We start from the raw sequence: 26,063 nt of genomic DNA on the forward strand, positions 1-26,063 counted from the left end.
TGACTATCTCAATTCACACTCTTAAGACAAAACGGTCACAATCACATCATATACAACATAACTTGATCATTTATTTAAGTAAAATATTTTTCTCATTTTGTCTGTATAACTCTCTCATGTTATACACTCATCAAATTTGTATCAATTTTTTTCATTTCTTTTTCTTTTTGTTTTAAAATATGGACCCCACATATTTAACTCACACATATAAAAGAATTATCTCAAGTAACATGAGATTAATAACTGTCTTTATTTAATTTCAGAATTTTAACACCCTTTCGGTTGATTTTCAACAATTTTTTTTTTAAATAATTTTTTTTAATTAAAATTTCTTTAAAGAAAAACTAATTAGTCTTTTTTTCTCCAAAATAAACTAATGTAAATGCATGAAGTTGAAGTGCATAGATTTCTTTACTTCACCATACTATGATGGCAATCTGGTCACAAAGAAAATAAAAACAAGAGAGTGAGTGGTTCTGACTTCTGAGTCTGTGTCTGAGTGAACAGTTAGCACAGAAACAGGAATTTTGATATCATGTCAGATTCTTTCCTAATCTGTTCCTAATTTTTCTGTTTGTCTCTTTTTTTAAGGCCGGCAGTGGCAGTGGCAGTGGTACTCACACCTACCTCTTCTATTTTCTCCCTAAAAACCTTTTCTTCTCTTCCATTTCCCCATGTATTAAATTTTCACGCTTTTGTGAAAATGCTCATGCAAGTTTCCATTTTTGGATTCTGGGTTACCTGCTTATTGTTTCTTATCATTAGCTGATGTGTTTTTTTTTTTTCAGGTGGATTTGGAACTGTAGTTTGTTGCAACAAGTTGTTCAACTGGTTGTTGTTGGATTTTGATTCATGGAGGTCAAATTTGGAGGGAAGAATGAATGTTTGTGTTGACCTGTGGTGTCAGAAATGAAGGGTGTTGAGAATGGGAAGAGAAGTTTGGAATGGGATTTGAATGATTGGAAATGGGATGGTGATCTTTTCACTGCTCAACCACTCAATTCAGTGCCATCAGATTGTAGGAGTCGCCAGTTACCCCCAAATCATCCTGAAATTCCTGCAAAAATTGCTAATCCATGTATCAACTCAGAGGAAGGAAAGAGAGAATTGGAGAAAAGGAGGAGAGGTGTTATAGATGAAGGTGGTTCTCTTAATTTGAACCTTGGGGGTCAAGTTTACCCTGTCATGGTGGAAGAGGAGGAAAAAAGTGGAAAGAAGACAAAGGTAATTGGGACTTCTACATCTAACCGTGATGTTTGTCAGGTGCAAGATTGCGGTGCTGATCTTTGTAATGCCAAGGATTACCACAGGAGGCACAAGGTTTGTGATATGCATTCTAAGGCTACTATGGCACTAGTTGGAAATGTTATGCAGCGTTTCTGTCAACAGTGTAGCAGGTCAGTTAGGTTACACAAATGATCATTTCTTGGGGTACTCGTTTCAAATTAATTAATATTTTTGTAGATGTTCAAAAAATAAAGATGAAATTTCCCCCTCTATATTTTTTGTAGTTGAGTCCCAAGTGTAAGCTGTTTAAAAGAGTAAAAAAAAAATTCAGGGCATTTTCTTTGGCACTCAAGTTGAATGCAACTTGTTAAATTTATGGCAGGTTTCATGTTCTTCAAGAGTTTGATGAAGGTAAGAGAAGTTGTCGTAGGCGTCTGGCAGGCCACAATAAGAGGAGGAGGAGGAGAACTCATCCTGATGCTACTCTAGTTAATGGAGATTCTGTGAACGATGAAAGGGGCAGTAGCTATCTGTTAACGACGCTGATACGAATACTGTCCAATATGCACTGTGAGTATTTGTGACATCAGAAGTTATCTGCTTGGCATTCTTCATAATTTGTTTATTTGGCTGCTGCTCTATGAAACTGAAATGATCATCAATCCAAGCTACTTATTCGTGCTGTTTGAGAAGAATTTTAGTGGTAAAATCTTAATATGGTACGTTTAATCAGTGTTGATACTTGATGCTAATAAAGATAGTTTGGACATGTGGTATCTTGAAGTTCAGATGAGTGGGGCTTATTTGGGTAGCCTAGTTCTGCAACTGGTATTCTTGTACTTTATGGCCATTGTATTTGTATGGCAAACCATGTCAAAGATACTGTTGATTTTATTTTATTTTTTAAAATAAGAAATCTTAGTAGCTAGATGACTTGAGGAGTCTATTTTTCTCCTATGATAAGCTTCATCTATAGGCAATATTGAAAATGTTTAACTCCACTTTGAATTTAGAACCTAGGTGTTTTATCTTTAATGGTATAGCTTGAACTCGAGAATGAATCCTCTCATGTTAAAATTTCACGTCACCTTGTCACGTGAATTTTTTTTGTCTATCTCTTTTTTTGTAATTATTCATAAAATTTAATAGGATCCTACCTATTTAATATCTATAAAGAGAGAGATAGCGACAAATTTTCACATGATAATGTCATATCAAATTTTAACGTGGGAGGACCCATTTATCTTCTCTACCATAGACTTTCATCTGCATAAATAGGAAAATTATGCAGGCAAGCGGAGTTAGCCACTTGGTCTTTGACATCTTATCAGGAACCAGACCAGATTGAAATTGATTCTCCAAAATTTTGATTGGCGTGAAGTATTTGATGAAAATGTATGATAGTGTGTTTTGTTGTCTTTCCTGAGTGTACCATCATTATCATTATTTACTTCCTTTTATCTATATATGCCCTCTTCTGACTTTTGGACGCATTCCTATTGCAAAGCTAGTAACCCTGAAGGTTTCTTCTGCTGAAACATTTCTTGAAAAAGAAGAAAGTTGCTTTTGTTTTGAGCTTAAACTAATGTCTCTGCTGTTGAAACTTTCGTGTCTTTCCACCCTCATTGTGGATGTCATCATTGGCACATTTATTTGACTCCACAGATTATGCCTTCTATAAATTGCAGCAAACGACTCAGATCATACAAGGAACCAGGATATTATCTCTCATCTGCTTAGGAACCTAGCAAGTCTGGCTGGTACAATTAATGGAAGAAGTGTAGCCTCCTTACCGGAGGGATCTCAAGGTGTGGTAAATGCTGGGACACCTGGAGCTGTGCATCCAGAAACCTCCAGGCCTTCCGGTTCGTCCATCAAGACAGATAATGGCTTCATCTGTCAGGACCCTCCAAAGTCTGTGGCACAATGTGAGGCAGTGCCTGCTTATGGTATGACACAAAAATGTATACCTTCAGGTGATGGTAGAGTAGGAAATTGCAAACCTCCTTCGGGAGCACAACCCTCGAATGTACTTCTATCAAGGGATAGCCTTCCATCCCAATTAATTGCGGCAGAGACTACAGTTGGAAGGGACAACTTAAATAACATTGACCTGAATAATGTATATGATGATATACAGAATAGTGTTGAAAATTCTAAGAAGTCTTATCCTCCTGTGGCTTCAAAGATTGGATCTATTGATCCTCCTTTGTGGTTGCAATCTGACTCTCTCAAGTCAAGTCCACAACTGACTAGTAGAAATTCAGATTCAACCTCTACCCAATCACCATACAGTTCCAGTGGAGAAGCTCAGGTATATTTTTGATGTAATTTGAACTCACTTCCTTATTTCTGCATAATTTGATAACGCTGCTATTTGCCTTTGTATTGAAAAATCTAGGCTTGTCTAAATGATTGTTTCAGATTGTTGTTTAGATCTCTTTACTGATAATGATCCATTTTTGCCAAGGTCATATTTGAGGTGTATTTTTTAGTTTCATTTACCTTTTCATTAGTGTGTTGATCTATTTTTTATGGCTGTCAGAAGAATGTATTAATTGGCGTGTTATTTGTTTACTGTGTTACAGAGTCGCACAGATCGAATTGTTTTTAAACTCTTCGGCAAGGATCCAAATGATTTTCCCCTTGTTCTCCGATCGCAGGTACTTTCTGTGCCATGAAATTACTATGGACAATTTTACTGCACTATTTCTTTGTGCCATGTTTAATTTGCAGTTTCTTTTGTGTTCCAGATCCTCAACTGGTTATCCCACAGTCCCACAGAGATAGAGAGCTATATAAGGCCAGGCTGTATCTTGTTAACAATATATCTCCGTCTGGAAAAGTCTGCATGGGAGGAGGTATTGTTTGATATAATGCCGCAAATGCAGGTTGCTGCTGGATGAAACCATTTGAAAGGGGGAAAAAATAATCTAAATGTGCTTATTACTATTTTGATATTTCAGCTCTGCTGTAACCTAGGATCCAGCTTGAGAAAGCTTCTTGCTGCATCAAATGATTCTTTTTGGAGAACAGGATGGGTATATGCAAGGGTGCGGCACTCTGTAGCTTTTCTGTATAATGGTTTGTTCTCCCTCAATTTGTGTGTTGTGTGAGCATTCCCCTCATCTGATTGTATTTTTTTTGCTTCAGCAAAAACTTCAATCATTTTAACTTGGTTACTAGAAACTGTTTTTCATTTCATGTATCTTTCCTGCAGGTCAGGTTATCTTGGATGTGCCCTGGCATTTTAAAAGCCCACAAAATTTTAGGATTTCATGCATTAAACCACTTGCTGTTCCTGCAAGTGCAAGTTCTCAATTTATTGTGAAAGGATTCAACCTTTTGCGGTCTAGCACAAGGTAAAATCTCTTTACATTTGATGATATTCAAATTTGTTGAGTTGAAAGGTTCTAGCTACATTAAATCATTTGCGCATTGGCAGAGGCTTATGCTGAGCTACACAGTAATTATTTCTGTTTGAGATATATCATACTGGTGGGTATACAATTCCATGAGAAGAGATTAGAAAAAGGTAAAAACAGTAGAATGTTGGAAACATGATCTGGTGGGATTTTGAAAGAAAAGGCAGCCTCATTTGCAAAATATTATGCAATATATTTATCCAGCCACTGAATTTGTAGAGGGACGAGAAGGGGGGGGGGGGGGGGGGGTGGACTGGAAACAAAACCTAAGGGTCTGTTTTTTGATTGTGTCCTACTTCTTTTTGTTCTTAAAACTGTTTTGTAGAATAGTTATGGAAACAAGTGTTCTCTGTGTTCTTTCTTTGTTTTGAAAGTTAAAAGTCAAAACAAAAATAACTCGGACATGTTTTCTAAATTTGATTCTAAAAACAAAAAAACAGTTACAATTTTTAAAATATTTTTTATGCCTTATCAAACGGGTTTTTTTGTTCAAAAAACTGTTTTTAGAAACAGTATTCAAACTGGGCCTTATCTCCAGGGTATAAATTTGATTTTTGCTAGCTGCCTGAGTACATTATTTTCTGTCTATGATTTCCAATGTGGGAAAAATCTAAGTTTTGAATTTTGTTTATTGGGATTGGCTCAGATGTTAATCTGTTGTCGCGATTTTCAGGTTGCTCTGTGCACTTGAAGGGAAGTATCTGGTAGATGATAGTTGTCATGATTTGATTGGTGGAGCTGATGCAGCCATTCAGCATCTCAGCTTCTCTTGTCATATACCCAATGTAACTGGGAGGGGATTTATTGAGGTGGTATCATACACTCATACTCCTAATTTTTTTCTAGGAATTTTTTTGGGGGGGTTTTCTTTTCAGCAAAGTGAAATTTGCTTTAAGTTCATTACGTAAATTTTATTTTGTATGCTGTAAACTTCCTGAAACTAACAGAAAAACACAAAGCTCTGTATCTGGAGACTGGAGCTTGCTTCTGAGATGTCCTTTGTTAATAACTCCTTCGTCAATGCTTCAATATTGCTGTTGTTGATTGCTGGCATTGGGCTACTCTTAGCTTTTGCAAACTTTTAGTTGATATTAGTCCTATATAGTTTAGGTTTTAGGATGAACTCTTGAAAATCCATCTTTCTAAATGAGAATAATGTAAAGCTAGTTCTCCATGCTTTGTTCATTACACCAAACTAAAAAATTTCAAATCCTTTAAAAAAAGATTAAAAGAGTGGCTGAAGAGGCAAGCTATCCCAAGAAAGAAAGCATAAAGATGCAGTTAAAGCAGTAGATTTGAAATGGCATTTTCTGCACAGACCGCTCTTGCACTTTGCAAGCTTCTGAAGCTATATTTTGATAATTTTTTACTGTCAGGTGGAAGATCATGGCTTTAGCAGCTGTTCCTTTCCATTTATAGTTGCAGAGCAAGAAGTTTGTTCAGAGATCTGCAAGCTGGAGAATGTGATTGAGGCAGCTGAGACCACTGATGACATCCAGATAAAAAACAAACTAATGGAAGAAAAGACTCGAGCTTTGAATTTCTTACAAGAAATGGGTTGGCTCCTGCATAGAAGTCATGTGAAAGTTAGGCTAGGTCCCATGGCTCCTATCCATGATCTCTTGCATTTCAATCGGTTCATGTGGCTTGCTGACTTCTCCATGGACCATGGTTTGTGTGCTGTGATGAAAAAACTTTTGGACATTATATTTGAGGGCGGTGTTCATGCAGGAGAGCATACCTCCATTGAGCTTGCATTGTTAGACGCGGGCCTTTTACATGGAGCTGTAAAGAGAAATTGTAGGCCTATAGTGGAACTACTGTTAAAATATGCCCCAATTAAAACTTCAGATGGTGCAGATTGTAAAGTGAAGCAAGTTGACAAGGCCCCTGATGGATTCGTATTTAGACCTGATACTGTTGGCCCCGGTGGGTTGACTCCCCTTCATGTTGCAGCAAGTATGAGTGGCTCGGAGAATGTGTTGGATGCGTTAACTGATGATCCGGGAATGGTAATTCCTTTCTTGTCTGTATGATTTATGTATTTTCAGGCTTTATGTTTGAATTCTTACAAACTCTTGGGGTATAGGGGTATTGGCTGCAAGGAAAAACTTCCGTGCCCAAGTTCAAACCTAAGGTGGCTATGAAGGCTGCATTAGTTTTTCTGTGAATACATAGAGCAAAGTGTCTCTCCCCCTTTTAACCTGATATTTGGTGTGGTGGAATGGAGGTGGACAAAATGGGGTTAGAAATGAGATTAAAGTGAGCTTAAACGATGACTCTCTCCAAATTACAATCCTGAAATTATAGATTGAATAATCTTTATATCAAGTAATTTCTTGAAATGACAAAATTTATCTTCTGCCACACCACCTTGATCACCATTACCATCCCACCTCATTGCTACTATACAAGGGAACTGTTGTCAGTAAAATTTTTTTCTGTCCTGCCATATTCCTAATGCATCTAGTGTTGCAAGGAATGCAAGTCATATCCACACCAAACATCCTTAGGGAAATAAAGATTCCATTCTCTTGTGCTTGCTATTCCCATTCCCAACAAACGAAATACCACCTTGGTGGGGGAGCACTTATGCAGGAAAACTTGTATGGTTTTCAGTACGTTGTATTGATCCAGATTGAATTACTGATGGCAGAATATATCACACAATGTTTTAACATTTTACCCTTATGTCTGCCATGTTCAGATAGGAATTGAAGCATGGAAAAGTACCCGGGACAGTACAGGTTTAACACCCAACGACTATGCATGCATAAGGGGATATTACTCCTACATTCAACTTGTCCAGAGGAAGACCTGCAAAAAACGTGAAAGACAACATGTGCTTGATATCCCTGGTAGTACCCTTGTAGACAGTAACACAAAGCAGAAGCAATCAGATGGGCATAGGACATCTAAAGTTTCAAGTTTTCAGACGGAGAAGATTGAAACCACAGCAATGCCACCACGTCAATGTAGGCTATGCCAGCACAAGGTGGCTTATGGAGGCATGAGAACAGCACTGGTTTATAGGCCAGTCATGCTCTCAATGGTGACCATAGCAGCAGTCTGTGTCTGTGTGGCTTTACTCTTCAAAAGCTCACCTAGAATTTCCTATGCGTTCCAGCCCTTCAACTGGGACTCATTGGAGTACGGGGCAATCTAATGTTATGTTGTATATCAGGAGTCATTAGCAGTAAATAGGCCTGCACATTTTCTTTTTTCTTTTTTTGGTTTTGTGAAACTCTGAAAGTCCCCGTCTTATATATGCATGGTATATATTAGTAGTAGTAGTAGCTGCCATCAAAAGTATATGGGGAAGTCAAAGGTTAACACACTAACTGTTCAGCATTGAATCTTGATTATGCAATATATTAAGTATTGGGTCAATGCAATGTTATTAGGCCATTATTAATAAATATAAAATATTCAGATTTTAGTTTAGTATTCTTTTAGAGACAGGTTATATTTATAAACTTTTTTGTTTACAAATTACACTATGTAGGACCGGTCCTACATTAATCATACAGTGTACGATCGATTCTACATTAGTGTAATTGTAAAAAAAAATTTGTAAACGGATCATGTCCCTTCTTTTTAATTATCATGATTTATATAGTATCTGATTATGGAAAACAGATAGCAGCCATTAGATGCGGGCCAGGGGTGTGGTCAGCGTAATGATAATTAATGATACAAAGAGATATTTGTGCAACATGAGAAAAACCAGTTTTTTAAAGACCAATATATCCCATCCCAGCCATGAGGAAGACTTGTTCTTCAGAGCACGTAGCTCAAAACTTGCACACGTAACCGCTGATGAAACGCGAATACAGTTCATTCACTTAATTTATTCGAGTGTCGTGTAGAATTCAGCATTCTGTTTTTTTTTTTTTTTTCAATGGATGAATATTTTTTTTATAAATTACAACTATCTTTTACATGAAGTAATTTTATTCGGGATAGGTTTAGAATTTAAATTTTAAATTTTTTCTAAAAATAATATTAAGAAGGATTAAATACATAATTTTTATCTCTATCTATTCAATTTTCATATACTAATTGAGCTACCTTCAATCGATACCGGTCTTGATAGTCATTTTTAAGCAATAAAGATTAATGAAACATCTTGGGAATCCAATTCTTATGCAAAAGTCAATCTTCTGTTGCCGCCATCAACTGACCCATATCACCTACTACCCTTGACAAATATACAATCCCCAACTTGATATGATATCATATGAGTTCAGTGATATAATCTACTTTATAATGTAAAAAAAAAAAAAAAGTAAAAATCCTTTTCTCTTCAGCAAATTTTACGAAGCCCGTTTTAGTCTCTAGCAAATAAAAAGGTTCATCATGATCCCTAAGAAATTCAAAATAAACCCATTTAATTGAAATTGTGGTCCCTTAAAAAATTCAAAAAAGACCCATATTAGTCCTTGAAAGGACTAAAATGAGTCCATTTTGAATTTTTAAGGACCACGATGGACTTTTTTATTTTCTAAGAACTAAAGCGGGCATCGTGAAATTTGCTGAGATAAAAAAATGTATTTACTCAACAAAAAAAACATCTACTTTAAAATATTTTAAAATGGGAATGATTATATTTATTACTAATTTTTTTACAATTTTTATTACTAAACTAATTATCAATCTAATAATTATAATTTATTAATTAATTATTAATTTCTAATAATTATAATTATTAGATTGAAAGAAATCAATAATAATTAATTTAATAACGAGAGTTATAAATTTTTTTAATAATAAGTATAAACCTTTCTTCTAAAATTCCATACTTGAAGGAAAACTTTCTTTAATTTCAAAATCAATTAATGAGAACTGATATACTTCTTTCCATATACAAGGGAAGGAGACACTAATTTTCTTTATTTTAATAAAAATACATGCTACTTTATCTTTTTGAAATTGGTCCTACTGAATTTTATTCTGAATCTGAATTATTTTTCATAAACCCTAACATAATGGAGGCTAACCAAAATATTCTTTATTTTTCTGAATCAAAGAAGAGAGAGGAGAAAATGGTCATTTGGAGGGGTTAAGGTTGAGTAGTGAGTTCTCCTCACACTCTCGTCTACTCTTTAGACTAAGCCCTCTACCTATCTGTGAGAATGGCTTCCATATCTCTCTCGTTTTCTTCTTCTATCGTTCCTTCTCCAATTCCCCATGACAAATGCAAGAAAACTCCCAACCCCAGATCCCAAGATCCAATTTTTCGGGTTACCCGCTACGCAATTTCAGCTCCAGCGTCAAAAACTACTTCTTCTTCTTCTGCTGCTGCTTTATCGTCGGTTGTCAAAAGGAGACACTGGAAACAAGGTGAGTTTCCTGGTATTTCGGAAACATCGTTACCTGGGAGTACGAGGAGGAAGCCCATTAAGAATATAAAGAAGAAGTTGGACAAAAAGAACAATGCCAAGGCATGGGTTAACACTGTTACCGAAGCCTTATCTGAAACCATTGACAAGAAGCAGTGGCTTCAAGCCCTCGAGGTTTTTCTCTTTCTTCATAAATTCACCATTTTGCTATCAAAGTCAGTACTTTGTGTCTGAATGTTATGTATTCCTTTTTCTTTTTAAATAAATTTGAGGGTTTCATTCTATAGTGTTCATTTGCTTGTTTCAATTTCATGGCTTGTGTCTTTGATAAGAATTCTAATGAGTTCATAGCTGGGATGAATACTATGCTAAATTGCAATTGTGCTCTTACTGATTCAAATGTGCAGATATTTGACATGCTTAAAGAACAATCCTTTTACCAACCCAAAGAAGGGACTTACATGAAACTCATTGTGTTACTTGGAAAATCCGGTCAACCCCACCGTGCCCATCAGCTTTTTACCACTATGATTGAAGAAGGTTGTGCCCCTACTACTGAACTATACACTTCGTTACTTGCTGCATATTGCAGGAGTAACCTGATTGATGAGGCATTTTCAATTCTTAATGAGATGAAGAAACTTCCTCTTTGCCAACCTGATGTTTTCACTTACAGTACCTTGATAAAAGTTTGTGTGGATGCTTTCAAATTTGAATTGGTTGAGTTGCTATATGAAGAAATGGCTGAAAGATCTATCATGCCTAACACTGTCACACAGAACATTGTTTTGAGTGGTTATGGCAAGGCAGGGAAGTTTGATCAGATGGAGAAAGTGCTGTCAAGTATGCTGGAGAGCACTACTTGCAAGCCTGATGTTTGGACAATGAACACAATCATCAGTGTCTTTGGTAATATGGGTCAGATTGATATGATGGAGAAATGGTATGAAAAATTTCGTAATTTCGGGATAGAACCAGAAACACGCACTTTTAATATTTTGATTGGTGCCTATGGAAAGAAAAGAATGTATGACAAAATGTCATCTGTTATGGAGTATATGCGTAGGTTGCAATTTCCATGGACGACCTCTACTTATAACAATGTGATTGAGGCATTCGCAGATGCAGGTGATGCTAAACACATGGAGTATACATTTGATCAGATGCGTGCTGAGGGTATGAAAGCAGATACCAAGACTTTCTACTGCCTTATCAACGGTTATGCAAATGCAGGTCTCTTCCATAAAGTAATTAGCAGTGTTCACTTGGCTGGGAAGTTTGAGATACCTGAGAATACCACCTTTTATAATGCAGTCTTATCTGCTTGTGCAAAGGCGGAGGATTTGATGGAAATGGAGAGAGTTTTCAAGCGTATGAAAGATAATCAATGTCAACCAGATGACACAACATACTTGATCATGGTGGAGGCATATAGAAAAGAGGGTATGAATGACAAGATATACTATTTGGAGCAGGAAAAGCAAGCGATGATGACTGATGATAAAAAAGTGAGCCAACCTGAGGAAGAAATCTTCAGCTGATTTGTGGTTTATAGTTCAGACTGCTATTACATCTGTGTTCTGTACCACCTCCATTTTTCTGGAGGAAGGAGTGATCAGTTGCCAAGTTGCATAACCAAGCTTCATTTTTCATGATGAATGACAGCAACTCTTGCCTAACTTCTGTGTGTTTACTGTAAAGTTATAAGTTAATTTTTGGCATCCATTTTATTCGCAGAGAAGAATTTAAACATCTGAACCTTTTGTTGTATAGGGTAAGTGAATTGATAATAGAGTTCATTGTTTCGTCACCGCACGAAATAATTATGATTTCACTAATATTGTTGACGCAGGGAACATGTTCCATGTTTTAGGTATTCTTTTTTTTTTTTGTTCAATTTATCACCTTGACTTACAAGTTCTGTGTCCTTTGAAATCCATAAAGAAACAATTTAAATACGTACATATATATTCTTCTAGAACTAAGGGAAAAAGTAAAAGGGCTATCACCATATATAATAGATCCATATATTCTGTAACTGAGGCGAATTCACATTTTTCACTCCATGAAGTAGGAAAGGGATGGACCATGTCGATTTGATATCTTTGAATGCCTTACTCTTTCTTAATAAAATATTTTCAAATATGTCCTAGAATTTGGACTTTGGAGATTAATTAATGTATCTGTGAATGCTCATCTGTAATAAAATAAAAAATAAAAAAAAGGGTTTGTTACGGTATTCATTTTGATTTGATACCTTGACAACGAATTCAGAAGCCATTTGCACGCCAAGATAAAACATATTGCATCATCAACTCTCACAATCAAGCTTAAAAACGCACACGGCACTTTCTATATAATATGTTGAAGTAGAACATGTCATTCATTCTACACACATAAGCTGCTTAGTCTTGTGTTTAGATGGCTATGTTGGAAGGTGAGGATGAGATAGAGTCTCTGAGATTTGAGTTGGCAGAGATTGGAAGGAGTATAAGATCCTCATTTAGAAGCCATGCCTCCAGTTTTCGGAGCATTTCAAATGTTGATAATGATGAGGGTGATGCGTTACCATGGGCTGAAATCCAGAGGCTTCCCACTTTTGAGAGGATTAATTCAGCTTTGTTTGATGTACATGATGGCATGGAAACAAAAGGGAAACAGGTGGTTGATGTCAGCAAGCTTGGAGCTCAAGAACGCCATATGTTCATAGAGAAGCTTATCAAGCACATTGAAAATGATAATCTTCGTTTGTTGCAGAAACTCAGGAAAAGAATTGACAAGTAATCATTTTTCTTTTAGATAGTCCACACACATCTCTCTCTCTCTCTCTCTCTCTCTTAAGTTGCTTGGAGATGTTTCCCTAAATTTATTAAACTGTTAATCATGTCACAAGTCAACTAAATTATTATGCTTCATCTAATAGCAAAGGTTATAATAAAGGTAGTGTCATGGAAAACGATAAAATAAAATGTTATTCAATATAACGGGATTGAAAACTACATTCTTACATGAGGTAGTAGGATCTTTTTCACATTAGTGTCAAATTTTAAATTTGACATCTCATCTGAGAGCTGTTAGATCAAAAAAGATCAATGGTGTCACATGCTTACAAATCAGAGTCGTTTATATTTTTTGATCTAACGACTCTCAGATGAGATATCAAATTTAAAATTTAACACTGGTGTCAAAGAATCCTACCTCTTATATATAGTAACTATTCGTCATTAATACTCTGAATATCCCTTGCCGTGAAAGTTTCATGTTTTAATTGGGTGATTTTCATTATCATATATGGTATTGTTGTTCACTATACCTCTAAGTACCCACGTAGCATAATATGTTATCATGTTAATATGAAAAGGGAGATGTTATACTTACTATTCTTTTTTTTTTACTACCTTTTACTATTAAATATTAATTGTTGATTTTCGTCAATCTAACGATTGTAATTTATTGGGTCATACTTATTAATTTATTAATTTTCAATAAATTATAACTGTTAAATTAATGGAAATCAACGATTAAGATTTGATAACAAAAGATAATAAAAAAAAAGAAGAAGTATAACGCCTCCCCCTATAAAAAAAGGTTGATATATTTTGTTTGATTTGTGCTTTATAGAGTTGGTATTGAGTTGCCCACAGTGGAAGTGAGATATCAAAATCTTCATGTAGAAGCAGAGTGTAAGGTAGTTCAGGGCAAGGCCGTACCTACTTTATGGAACACGCTAAAAGAGTGGATTTTTGTAAGTGACTTATCCAAAAACATCAATATTTGGATATAACACTTTCTTTCTTTTTCTTTTTTTGCTCACTATTAAGACTGTTTTTCCCCTCCTTTTGTTCCTCTTTTTTCTTGAAAGGACACCACTAAATTGTCAGTTCTGAAATCCCAAAATTCCAAGATAAGCATCATCAAAGATGCCAATGGCATTATTAAGCCTGGAAGGTAAGTTTTTCAAAGCTCAATAGTGTTGTTGTCCTGTGATCATTCACTGTCAGTTATTATTCTTGTTTTGGCTGACTGTACATGATTTTCTATCCAGAAATAGTTATAAAATGTTATAAGATCCATTCCAACAGCTAGCTCTTGGATTATTACTTTCCAATTTATTTACAGCATATTTGAACATAATGAGGGGTTTTGGTTTGTTTGCTATGCCTTGATTCTGGTGCAGGATGACCTTATTGCTTGGCCCTCCGGCGAGTGGTAAAACAACATTATTGTTGGCATTGGCAGGAAAACTTAGCCATTCTCTCAAGGTTCTCAATCTCAGGGCTTTTTCCTGTAATTTATAAAATCCCTTCTTAAATAAGTGCAGTATGGAACTGTAATTTCTAATAATATAGCATCAAAGATAGACTAACCTTCTCTGAATATTTGGCGTTCAAAAGTGGCGTCCTAGTTACTAGGTAACTTAATCACAAAAGATTCGGATCTTTGGTAACATTATGTTAAATCCTTTCAGCATTGCTACTAGAGGTGTCAAAACGGGCCAACCCGCCCCGTCCCGCCTTCAACTCGCCAAAAGCGGAACGGGGCGGGTTGACCCGCCGTTTGATGGTGGGTTGGAAACATCAACCCATCCCGTTTTGAGGTGGGTTGGCGGGTCAACCCGCCTAAAAAACAAAAAATAATTAAAATTAATAATAAATTATATTTTATTAATTTTATAATATTACTTATTTTTATTTCACATTTTCCTTAATTTTTTTCAATCTTAAGCCTAAATATATGCTACTATTCATTAAGATATTTTTTAAAAACTTAATTTTGCCTCTATATATGGATAATCTTTGTCATAAGTAAAGTTTTTTTTCTTTATTTTTCTAGAGGAGTACTAAAATAAATAAAAAAATGTATATCACAAAAGCTTAGTGACAAATAAAATACTACCTAATAGTAAAAAAAAAAAAAAAAAATGACCCGCGGGCCAACCCGCCACCAACCCATTTTAACCCACTACTAAACGGGGCGGGTTGAAAAGTGTAACCCAACCAGCCCCGTTTTGGCGGGTTGATCTGTCGGGTTCAACCCATGTTGCCACCTCTAATTGCTACATGCTTTAGATTCAATAGTCATTTCTACTTGTTTTAATCTTCTGTCTCACTGCCCTTTTCTGTTTGGATTAATACCCAATGGACTAAAGATGAAGCCATCCCAACAAGCCTATTGCCATTCCTAACATTAACAATGAAATTATTTATGCATGAGGCAGAATGAACTCAATAATTGTATTTAATATATTTCACATTTCAAAATTTGATAACTCAAATATTCATTTAATAATCCATTTTTTCAAAAAAAAATGGATTATTAAATTTGATTATGAATCAATTTAAATAGATATAAAAATTATCAAATAGATATAAAAATTATATTTATATAGATTCATAAAATCAAAAATTAGATGCTAAAGTTAAAATGGATCTTTTCATGATTGTTCTCATGCATGCATTATAACAGGTTCAAGGGGACATCTCATACAATGGACACATGCTACAAGAATTCATTCCTCAGAAATCCTCAGCATATGTAAGTCAATCTGATCTGCATATTCCCGAGATGACTGTGAGGGAGACACTTGATTTCTCAGCACGTTGTCAAGGTGTAGGAACCCGAGCTGGTAGGTATAACTAAAGTTACTAAACTAAGTACACAAATAAATTGGCTTTAGTGATGACTTGTGTTCCATTTATGAAAGAACTTCTGATGGAAGTCAGTAGGAGGGAGAAAGAAGCAGGGATAGTGCCAGACCTTGATATAGATGCATATATGAAGGTACTGTACTATACATCTTTGTTTTGTCCACCTCCAAGTTTTGTTCAGTTTTCCCTAAGCTTTAACAAAAATAAGTTATGCAGATCCCAAAAACAAAAATATGTTTGATTTTAACTGTTCCTCGCATGTTATAAACACAGTTTATCCTGTTTCCTCACTTGATAAAATAATAATTGTCAGAAAATAATTTACAAAGTAATCAATTATTCTGCTATCTTTAGCATAAGAATGTTTGTTAGTGTAAAGAACCAATTCAACCCAAAAGCTTAAGCTGTTGGGTGAGACTACATCAATGATTTTATATATCTCAACACGCCCCCTCACACAAGAGCTCATTGAGCTTGAAGGGTGGACGATGCACAGGCCCACCTACCTGTGCGAAGAAAGAAATTCCACTAGAGAAAGTGGGGGGCGGTGAAGATCGAACCCGGTACACCGAGGCTCTGATACCATGTAAAGAACCAATTTAACTCAAAAGCTTAAGCTGTTGGGTGAGGCTACATTAATGATTTTATATATCTCAACAGTTAGTAACGCAAACACGACGGCAAGGATGGACTCCTTAGGAAAGTCAGCATGTACATCTGCTTCCATAGCTTTTTTAGTTTTTCCTTAGTATGTTGCTCACATCATCTTCTAACAATTGAGGAAAATTTGAAGTCAAAATTTCAAAATGTAAACTTTCTAATCCAGTTATATCCCTCTGTATTGAGTTTGCATCAACCAATAGGCATCTTCCTGAAAATTCACCATGGCCTGGTCAAGTTCTTTGGTTTTGATTTTGATGATATTTCTCTTCGGAAAACATCTTTAGCCCTTTTCTTTCTTCTAATCCTACATTTTCCATGTAGGCTATGACAAAAAGCAGGCAAGACACGGCCTACCAAATTCTATAATAAAAATTAATCAAAATTAGAAACATATCAAGCTTTAGTTTACAGAAAGTTATGATTGTTTACTTAACCCAATTCCAACATGTTTCAAACCCGAACTTCAGTGTGTTAAGTGTCTATTATTTGCATATCAAGTGACATCAGAAAAATTAGCAATAATTATTATTTTTTAATGCCAATAGGATAACCGGAGCATGACTTTGTAATTCATTACAGTCCTTTGAAAGCCTTTATGAAAAATTTTGTCCCGTGTCTTAATGACTATTACTTCAACTGAATTTTTTTGGTTACAGGCAACATCAGTTAAAGGACTGAAGAGCACCCTTCAAACAGACTATATTTTGAAGGTAGTCTACTCATTTTCTTTATGAAACTAGAGTTTCAGTGGCTTGGCTTGTCTATCATTTTCTTCACTAAATATTGTTCAGTTATTGACTATTACAATGACTTACAGATCCTTGGTCTTGACGTATGTGCTGATACATTAGTTGGAGATCATATAAGAAGAGGTATATCTGGTGGTCAAAAGAAAAGGTTAACTACAGGTATTGTTGTTATGCAATATAGTATGAGCTTATCAAACTTATAGACTTCTAGTGCATTAGTTGATATATGAAGTGACCGTGCTCCTGACTCTGGTGCATTATATAGGAGAGATGATGGTTGGACCGATGACAGCTCTATTTATGGATGAAATATCCAATGGTTTAGATAGCTCCACTACTTTCCAGATAATCTCCTGTCTTCAGCATCTGGTGCATATAACAGATGCCACTGCGTTAATTTCACTCCTTCAGCCTGCACCAGAGACCTTTGATCTCTTTGATGACATTGTCTTAATGGCAGAAGGGAAAATTGTCTACCATGGCCCACGTGATTATATACTTCAATTCTTTGAGGACTGTGGATTCAAATGCCCACAAAGAAAAGGCACTGCTGACTTTCTTCAGGAAGTATGTTAAGCCCACCCAATCATGTATCTCCATTGCTGACATGATAATTTTTGGAGTTTGATTATTATTAAATGATTGTTAAATCCAGGTTATCTCTAGAAAAGATCAAGCACAGTATTGGACCAGAACTGAAGAACCTTACAGCTATGTTGCTGTTGACCAGTTCATTGGGAAATTTAAGGATTGTCCTTTTGGTCAAAAGCTGGAGGACGAGCTCCTGAAGCCATTTGATAAGTCTAAGAACCACAAGGATGCTCTCACATTTAGAAAATACTCATTAACAAAATGGGAATTATTTAAGGCTTGTATGATGAGGGAATTTCTTCTAATGAAAAGAAACTCTTTTGTCTATGTGTTCAAGTCAACACAGGTAGTATTCTTTTTTTTCTTTTCTTTTTTTTCTTTTTTTTTTTGTGAGTGTGTGTGTTTTTCACTTCTTTACCTTTATGTCTCAATTCCTATACCCAACCTCTCAATCTTCTAAGTATCTTTTTATTCATTGTCCATGCAGCTTGTCATTGTTGCATGTGTGGCAATGACTGTTTTCATTCGAACACGAATGGCTGTTGATGTGCTCCATGGGAATTATTTTATGGGTTCATTGTTCTATTCACTCATCATACTTATGGTTGATGGAATGCCAGAACTGGCTATGACTGTATCAAGACTTGCAGTTTTTTACAAACAAAAAGAGTTATACTTTTTTCCTGCTTGGGCTTATACAATCCCATCTGCTGTTCTAAAGATTCCACTTTCATTGTTGGAATCTTTCATTTGGACAACACTTTCTTATTATGTCATTGGTTACAGCCCTGAGATTGGCAGGTTAGTCTTCAGTGGAAAGCTAACATTGTTCCTAAAATTTTCACTAGTATTATGTTAGATATGGTGAGTAGAGTTACATAAGACACTCTTGATACTCAGAAAATACAAGAAGGTTCTACATTTCAAGATGCCTCTTTGTCTCTAGAATATGGCACATGATATGCTTTATTTACAATGATGCTGGAGGCCTATCTAGTTGATGCATGCCGTTTCTTCACTATAAAAACTCTATAATTTCTGGCATCTTAACTAAGTTTTCACCTCAATTTTCTTCAGGTTCTTTCGCCAGTTCCTTCTCCTATTTACCGTACACCTGACTTCAGTATCCATGTTTCGATTCATTGCCTCAATTTTCCAATCCGTGGTTGCTTCTGTGACTGCTGGTACTGTGACCATGATATTTGTTTTATTATTTGGTGGCTTCCTCATACCAAAACGTAAGAATCCACAACTGCTTTATTTGTAGCGGTGAATTTTGTTCAGATGATTATGTTTAGCTGTTTTTCCATTGCAGCACATATGCCATCTTGGTTGCAGTGGGGATTTTGGGTTTCTCCAGTGACATACGGAGAGATAGGCATAGCTGTGAATGAATTTCTTGCTCCTAGGTGGGAAAAGGTAATCAATCGTGTCTAACTCTTAATTTTTGTGTTTCAAAGAACACACATTGCATGCAACTAAAAGAGTTGGCTTTGCCTCTCTTTCCTTTTTGATTAATAAGGTGACCAGTTAGCTTCATTTGGTCCTGGGGTAATTCAAGCCTCAAATAAGAATGCCTCTACCTCTTTGCTATCACAAGTTTTTTTCATTTTGTTGAGATAAGTACTCATAAATTTGTGAAGAAGCTACAACAAGAAGTCAATGAAAATATTTGTTGTCTTCAGCCTTTCATCTTAAAATTGTGTGTGACTCAACCTTAAGCCTTAGCCTTCTACAAATTGTAACTCATCTAATCATTTTGGTTTCTTTGTTCTTAATGAAGATGTCTGCAAACACAACACTGGGTCGGCAAGTACTTGAAAGCCGGGGGCTAAACTTTGATGGTTACTTTTATTGGATATCAATCGGTGCCTTAGTTGGGTTCACAGTGTTGTTTAATGCAGGTTTTACCTTGATGTTGACTTTCTTGAAAGGTAACTTCATCTACCATTGATTACTTGAGCATGTTGAGTAACAACACTTTCAGACCTGTAAGTTAATCTTCACTTTGACATTTTTCCATCAGCTCCTGCAAGGTCTCGTGCTCTTATATCTTCCGAGAAGCATTCAGAGTTACAAGGACAGCAAGAAAGCAATGGTGGCTTTGGTGCAGACAAGAAACATGCTGGTTCCCTGATTGAAAGTAATGCAGAACCCAAAAAAGGTGAGCAGTTGTCTAGTTCATGTGAAATTGTTTCTTTCCTTTTTAATTCTGCTGGACATATGATCTGCCAATGACATTTACTACTAAACTTAAACCTTGAATATAAAAAATATATACATGAGCACCTTTTTTATTTGTTGAAACTAATTTTCTCCTTCAATTCTTTCTTTCTTTCTTTTTTTTCTATATTTTCCAGGAGGATTGGTTCTACCTTTCCAGCCACTTACAGTAGCATTTTGTGATGTGCAGTACTACGTTGATACCCCTTTGGTAACTTTCATGGTTTTAAATTTCGCTAGTTGTTAAGTATGAAGAGTTGTTACATCCATGGACATGTTGGGTAATTATATCATATTGAATGCAGGAAATGAGAAACCGGGGTTTTACTGAGAAAAAGCTTCAGCTACTTTCTGACATTACAGGTTCATTCAGACCAGGCATACTAACAGCATTGATGGGAGTCAGTGGAGCAGGGAAAACAACTTTAATGGATGTTTTGTCTGGAAGAAAAACTGGTGGTACCATAGAAGGAGATATTAGAATTGGTGGCTATCCAAAGGTTCAGGAAACATTTGCTAGGGTATCAGGTTACTGTGAACAAAATGACATACATTCTCCAAATATAACAGTAGAAGAATCTGTAATGTTTTCCGCTTGGCTTCGGCTTCCTCCTCAGACTGATGCAAAAACTAAAGCTGTATGATTCTCTTCTTAATGGAGCATAATTATTTTTTTAAAATTCTGAGCTTGTTTACTGGGATTCATTTCCTCTTACAGCTTCCATCATTTATCAGGAATTTGTAAATGAAGTCCTTCATACTATTGAGCTCTATGGGATCAAAGATTCTTTAGTAGGATTGCCGAATATTAGTGGTTTATCAACTGAGCAAAGAAAACGGTTGACCATAGCCGTTGAGCTTGTTGCTAATCCTTCAATCATATTTATGGATGAACCAACTTCAGGTCTAGATGCAAGAGCAGCTGCAGTTGTTATGAGAGCAGTGAAGAATGTTGTTGGAACAGGAAGGACTGTTACATGCACCATTCACCAGCCAAGTATTGATATATTTGAGGCATTTGATGAGGTAAACTACAATCCCTTACGTATATTTTGCATGCATAATGAACACAGAAACCTATTTATCAAATTACCAAAGCTCACCACTTTCACTTCTGAGGTCAAACAAAATATACTTCTTAACCAGAACAATGTTTGATAGAGTTACAAAATCAGGTTACTGTACCGTGACATCTTAAAAAGAACCATTAGTACTTATTTAATATTATCTCTATTCATAATTAGATAAAGAACTTTGCATCCATATGGGAGACTTAAATCATAATTTTGTGGCACTTAAGTTTTTCTGTCTGCCTTGATGATGTATCTCAATACCCTATAAAATGCTCATATAGCAAGAAAAAATGGAATTTGGGGGAGACACTTCTAATGCCCATGAAGCTATGGCTTTCTATATTCATCCTCAACATATATTGATCATACTATAAAAGCAGAAAATGTATTATCCTTGAAGAGAAATGGCTCTACACATTAGCATGCAAAATGATTATCTTATTGTTTGGTCTCTTCAAGGGATGGTATGTTGCTAATTCAAAATTATACTAATTATGTTCCTTGTCTTGTAATCCCTTAAGCTGATTCTTATGAAAGCTGGAGGACGCATAATCTACTCTGGCACACTTGGAGAGCACTCAAGTAGGGTCATTGAATACTTTGAGGTCAGTTTTCCTAGAAGTATATCATACATAAATTATTTTGTTACCAAAAATGTAGTGTTGGTACTATTCTCTTGGAAACAAGAGAGTGATTGCATAATCTTGGTTTACATTCTTGCAACTTGTGTTCTATAGAGTATACCAGGAGTGCCAAAGATTAAAGACAACTATAATCCATCAACGTGGATGTTAGAAGTAACTTCAAGGTCTGCAGAAACTGAACTGGGAGTAGATTTTTCCCAAATTTATAGGGAATCAACCTTATATGAGTAAGTAATCTCAGAGAATTTTGTTTATGTACCCCTGCTTGAGAATTATTAGATTATAATTTCTAGTTCAAATTAAGATGGCGAGCCTTGGAGTGGCATAAAGGTTGTTCCTTGTTATCGAAAGGTCACGGGTTCAAGTATGGGAAACCACCTTTATGCAAAAAAATACAAGGGTAAAACTGCATACAATCGACACACACCGACACCCTCACAATTCGGAGGAGCTTGTGCACCAGGGTTTGCCCTTTTTATTTTCTAGTTCAAATTAAATCTTACTAGTATGTAGTATAACAAGCATAAATAGATTAGTGATTAATTTGATGGTTTATACAAAAATTTGAAACATAAATTCCTGGAGACTCTTTATTTCTCGTGTTTTTGGTCCTATATAATATCTCTCTAAGCCCAATATCAATTCAAATCTTTTTTATTTCATGAATGCACAAATAATGCAAGCAATAGTATACATTTATAGTGCTAGTAGAATGTATTATTGCACAGAAGAATGCATGTATATTGGATATTTTGTAAATGCAGACAAATGATGACACTAGGAATTTACAAAAACACTTCTTTAATATTAATGCATATGATCTCAACGTGATATTTACTCTTGCGAATGCAGACAGAACAAAGAGTTAGTTGAGCAATTAAGTTCACCACCTCCTGACTCAAGAGATTTGTATTTTCCGTCTCATTTTCCACAAAATGGTTGGGAACAGTTTAAAGCATGCTTGTGGAAACAGCATTTGTCCTATTGGAGAAGTCCTTCATACAACTTGATGCGCATCATGTTTGTGGTTGCCTCATCTTTTCTGTTTGGGATACTGTTCTGGAAGCAAGGAAAGAAAATGTTAGTGAGTATAATTCTACTCATGTCTCCCTCCATTAAGAAAATGGAAAATTGAAAATTATTTTTCCTAATATATCAAATGACCTTCAGATTGTAAAACTAAAGCTTTATTTTACCGTGTCTCCTCATTTGGTAATCATTTTAAAAAAAAGAAAATAGATTTCTACTCTTTAACATGCTTTAGAAACTTCGGATTGTATTTATTTATTTATTCTAAAAGTCAACTGTGACGTGAGTTCAAATCCTGCTGGCTGACTGATGTGAGGATTTTGTTGGTGAGTGATATGTAATTCTTCCCGAAAATCCTCAAAGAAATTGAGAGGTCTTTCCCTGACCGTAGTGGATATCGGTATCTAACTCCACTTAAACTTTTTCTTGTCCAAAAAAAAAAGTCTTGTGAAAAATGAACTGACATTAAAAAATCTTTTACTTATTTCACAGAAATAGTCAACAAGATGTGTTCAATGTATTTGGTTCAATGTTTGCTGCTACAATCTTCTTTGGGATAAATAACTGCTCAACAGTTTTACCATATGTGGCAACCGAGCGTAATGTTCTGTACCGTGAGAGATTTGCTGGAATGTACTCTCCCTGGGCCTATTCTTTTGCACAGGTTTAGTTCTCTTCAAATTATGGATTCACCATTTATTTTCAATTTTTTTAATTCAATAAGAAACTGGAGAAACCATTTTTTATTCTTGCTAATACTAGCTAAATAGTTTATATTTTCAGGGGCTGTTTTTTATTTTAATTTTTTTTTATTAATAGATGGTGTGTAATTCCATTATTGTAAGTTCTGGATGAGGTTGTTGGTCTTATATGATTTGCTTTAATTGAAACATGAAAAAATGTTGTTGATAAGCTCAAAGATTGAGCAAGAATCCATTAAATATTGCAATAATTTACTCAAGGATTCTATTTTGTTTTCATGTGACTCTTCCAATAATTATAGGGTAACTTGGATTTTTTTTTTTTTTTTTTTTTGTAGGTGCTAATTGAGGTTCCCTATTTATTCACTCAAGCTGCTCTATACGTGATAATCACATATCCTATGATGGGTTACTACTGGTCCGCTTATAAAATATTTTGGTTATTCTTCAGCATGTTCTGCAACATGCTATGCTTTAATTACCTTGGGATGCTCATTATTTCATTGACACCAAATGTTCAAGTGGCTTCTATCGCGGCTTCATCTTTCTACACAATGATGAATTTATTTTCTGGGTACTTTGTGCCACGACTTGTAAGTTTCATAATTGCCCATTTTGTTATGCTATATTTAATGTTGTTAAAATCGAGATCTTAAGTAAAATCGGAAAGAGATTAAAAAATCGTAATGTAAAAAAATTGTAAAAAATCATAAAAACGTAAAAGCGTTTGGAATATTAGTAAAATAGTTTTGATGGAAAAAAAATCGTAAAAACGTAAAATCGTAGTGATAAATCGAGATTTTAACAACAATGGCTATATTTGCAAATAATTTCTTCATGCAATATATATATATATATATGGGCTTAACATTTCTGAAGCCGCCGTAGACAGTGTTATCTGCAGCTGACACAGAAAAGTGAGCCCACAGCTTTTTTTAAAAAAAAAAAAAAAAAAACAGGATCCGGACGCGAATCCTGCCTTGCTGTAGGCAAAATGATTTCTGCAGCCGCTGCACCTACAGCAAGGCATGATCCGCGTCCGGATCCTTTTTTTTTTTAAAAGCTGTAGGGCCCACTTTTTTGTGTCCGCTGCAGATAACATTGTCTACGGCGGCTGCAGAAATGTTATATATATATATATATATATATATATATATATATATATATATATATATATATATATATATAGGGAAAACATTTTCTCCTTTTAAAGGAGAAAATGTTTCTCATGTTAGTGACTCAAAGCATAAGTGAGTCCTACTTTGAATTTTTTTCTCTTTCCACTATTTTGTGGGACCCACTTATGCTATGGGTCATTAACATGAGAAAAATTTTCTCCTTTAAAAGGAGAAAATGTTTTCCCATATATATATATATATATATGAGGCAGGATCCTTTGACACCGGTGTCAAAGAAAAAGTTTGACACCTCATTTGAGAACCATTAGATTAAAAAAAATCAATGGTGTCACATGTTTACAAATCAGAATCGTTGATTTTTTTTAATCTAACGGTTCTCAGATGAGGTGTCAAACTTTTTCTTTGACACCGGTGTCAAAGGATCCTGCCTCTCTCTATATATATATATATATATATATATAATTTTTTACATAAGTATCACTACTATATGTTGATGTGACTATATGGTAAAACCTCAAAAACTAGAGCATATTTTCGGTACTCAGTGAGTAGGTACTCCCTTTTCCGAAATGGAAAAAAAAAAAGAATATGGAAGGAAATAATTATAAAGGTAGGAGTAGTATAAATGTGTTACTTTTTTTAGATATTTGATAAAAGATGTACCAAGTGCTCGGTATATTTGATGTACAGGGAATTTTTTCAAAACTTGTACTAACTATGAGGGTTTGCATTCTTTTCTTTCTTTTTATATAATAAGCATTGCATTTTCATCTTCTTTCTAACGCATAAATAGCTGGTGTAATAATGCATCATATATGATAAGTTCACAATAATGTATATTATGGCTATTCTTGAAATGTAACACTAAAATATGCTTGTTTCCTCATTGCAGCAAATTCCTAAGTGGTGGATTTGGATGTATTATTTATGCCCCGTGTCTTGGGTACTGAACGGGATGCTTACTTCACAATATGGAGATATAACCAGAAATATATCCACCTTTGAAGAAACCAAACCAGTTGCTGTATTTTTAAAAGATTATTATGGGTTTCACCATGATTTTCTGGGTGTAACTGGTCTTGTTCTCATTGTCTTCCCCATTGTATTTGCCGTTCTATTTGCATACTGCATTGGAAACCTCAACTTCCAGAGGAGGTAAAATCATGCAAGAGTATCTATTCATTTATGTATCACTAAAATTAGGATTTTGTAAATGTCCTATAACAGGAAAATTGGTGTATCATGTTACAGAGACATGCTTTGGTGGGGTCCGCCAAATATTAGAAAAAGAAATAAAGAAAAAAGCATAGTACTGAAAAACGATCTGAGAGAGTTGGAGGGAAAAAACATTTCATGTAACATGAGCTTTGCTTTTCCTATCATTTGATGATAATAAACAATTTCTCGTAAATTTTATTATTTAAGTGGATCTTCATCCTACAAATAAAAGTAAAATGGGTCACGTATGGCCCGAGAGTACTTATTAGCTTAAAAATGGGTCATTCTAGGCCCAACCTTACTGGGCTTCTTTTTTTTGTGTAGTTCTCGCACCATTGATAATAAGGACATGCACGTAACCATGAGATACACATGGACATAGACAAACTTA

The 26,063-nt window shown here is 35.2% G+C and overlaps 3 protein-coding genes across 4 annotated transcripts; all 3 read left to right on the forward strand.

Annotated features, from left to right (window-relative positions):
• The first annotated feature begins 475 nt into the window (after nucleotides 1–475).
• LOC133296483 (squamosa promoter-binding-like protein 1) lies at nucleotides 476–7,903 on the forward strand. The gene is made up of 11 exons (XM_061495485.1): nucleotides 476–613; nucleotides 789–1,397; nucleotides 1,610–1,797; nucleotides 2,916–3,541; nucleotides 3,816–3,890; nucleotides 3,981–4,088; nucleotides 4,194–4,311; nucleotides 4,448–4,589; nucleotides 5,326–5,461; nucleotides 6,029–6,664; nucleotides 7,360–7,903. The coding sequence occupies exons 2-11, from the start codon at nucleotides 910–912 to the stop codon at nucleotides 7,816–7,818; spliced, it is 2,976 nt and encodes a 991-aa protein (XP_061351469.1). The 5' UTR covers nucleotides 476–613; nucleotides 789–909; the 3' UTR covers nucleotides 7,819–7,903.
• A 1,782-nt stretch (nucleotides 7,904–9,685) lies between these two features.
• LOC133296522 (pentatricopeptide repeat-containing protein At3g06430, chloroplastic-like) lies at nucleotides 9,686–11,840 on the forward strand. The gene is made up of 2 exons (XM_061495525.1): nucleotides 9,686–10,168; nucleotides 10,402–11,840. Exons 1-2 carry the CDS (start codon nucleotides 9,788–9,790, stop codon nucleotides 11,533–11,535), a joined length of 1,515 nt encoding a protein of 504 aa, XP_061351509.1. The 5' UTR covers nucleotides 9,686–9,787; the 3' UTR covers nucleotides 11,536–11,840.
• A 575-nt stretch (nucleotides 11,841–12,415) lies between these two features.
• Nucleotides 12,416–25,814, forward strand: LOC133296472 (pleiotropic drug resistance protein 3-like). 2 transcript variants are annotated; one of them, XM_061495466.1, is made up of 24 exons: nucleotides 12,416–12,774; nucleotides 13,616–13,739; nucleotides 13,857–13,942; nucleotides 14,172–14,256; nucleotides 15,461–15,620; nucleotides 15,699–15,775; nucleotides 16,962–17,015; nucleotides 17,123–17,213; nucleotides 17,320–17,621; nucleotides 17,710–17,991; nucleotides 18,133–18,446; nucleotides 18,723–18,883; nucleotides 18,961–19,064; nucleotides 19,429–19,579; nucleotides 19,672–19,809; nucleotides 20,006–20,079; nucleotides 20,174–20,506; nucleotides 20,604–20,894; nucleotides 21,463–21,546; nucleotides 21,679–21,812; nucleotides 22,438–22,665; nucleotides 23,107–23,278; nucleotides 23,654–23,908; nucleotides 25,347–25,814. In XM_061495466.1, the coding sequence occupies exons 1-24, from the start codon at nucleotides 12,416–12,418 to the stop codon at nucleotides 25,611–25,613; spliced, it is 4,326 nt and encodes a 1,441-aa protein (XP_061351450.1). In that variant the 3' UTR covers nucleotides 25,614–25,814. The 2 variants fall into 2 exon arrangements, with proteins under 2 accessions (XP_061351450.1, XP_061351458.1); XM_061495474.1 differs by having other exon boundaries at nucleotides 20,009–20,079.
• The last annotated feature ends 249 nt before the right edge of the window (nucleotides 25,815–26,063 follow it).

Source organism: Gastrolobium bilobum, unplaced genomic scaffold (assembly GCF_033153095.1).
Source record: "Gastrolobium bilobum isolate Gb01-03AN ecotype WA unplaced genomic scaffold, APGP_CSIRO_Gbil_v1 utg2263, whole genome shotgun sequence".
NCBI lineage: Eukaryota > Viridiplantae > Streptophyta > Magnoliopsida > Fabales > Fabaceae > Gastrolobium > Gastrolobium bilobum.

Bases quoted from the DNA above. Each gene is read 5' to 3' on its own strand.
- LOC133296472 (XM_061495466.1), top strand. From the start codon at position 12,416: ATGGCTATGTTGGAAGGTGAGGATGAGATAGAGTCTCTGAGATTTGAG. The intron at 13,740-13,856 runs GTAAGTGACTTA...TTTTCTTGAAAG, and splicing joins CGCTAAAAGAGTGGATTTTT to GACACCACTAAATTGTCAGT. The intron at 19,580-19,671 runs GTAACTTCATCT...TTTTTCCATCAG, and splicing joins GATGTTGACTTTCTTGAAAG to CTCCTGCAAGGTCTCGTGCT.
- LOC133296522 (XM_061495525.1), top strand. From the start codon at position 9,788: ATGGCTTCCATATCTCTCTCGTTTTCTTCTTCTATCGTTCCTTCTCCA. The intron at 10,169-10,401 runs GTTTTTCTCTTT...TCAAATGTGCAG, and splicing joins AGTGGCTTCAAGCCCTCGAG to ATATTTGACATGCTTAAAGA.
- LOC133296483 (XM_061495485.1), top strand. From the start codon at position 910: ATGAAGGGTGTTGAGAATGGGAAGAGAAGTTTGGAATGGGATTTGAAT. The intron at 4,312-4,447 runs GTTTGTTCTCCC...TCTTTCCTGCAG, and splicing joins TGTAGCTTTTCTGTATAATG to GTCAGGTTATCTTGGATGTG. The intron at 5,462-6,028 runs GTGGTATCATAC...TTTTACTGTCAG, and splicing joins CTGGGAGGGGATTTATTGAG to GTGGAAGATCATGGCTTTAG.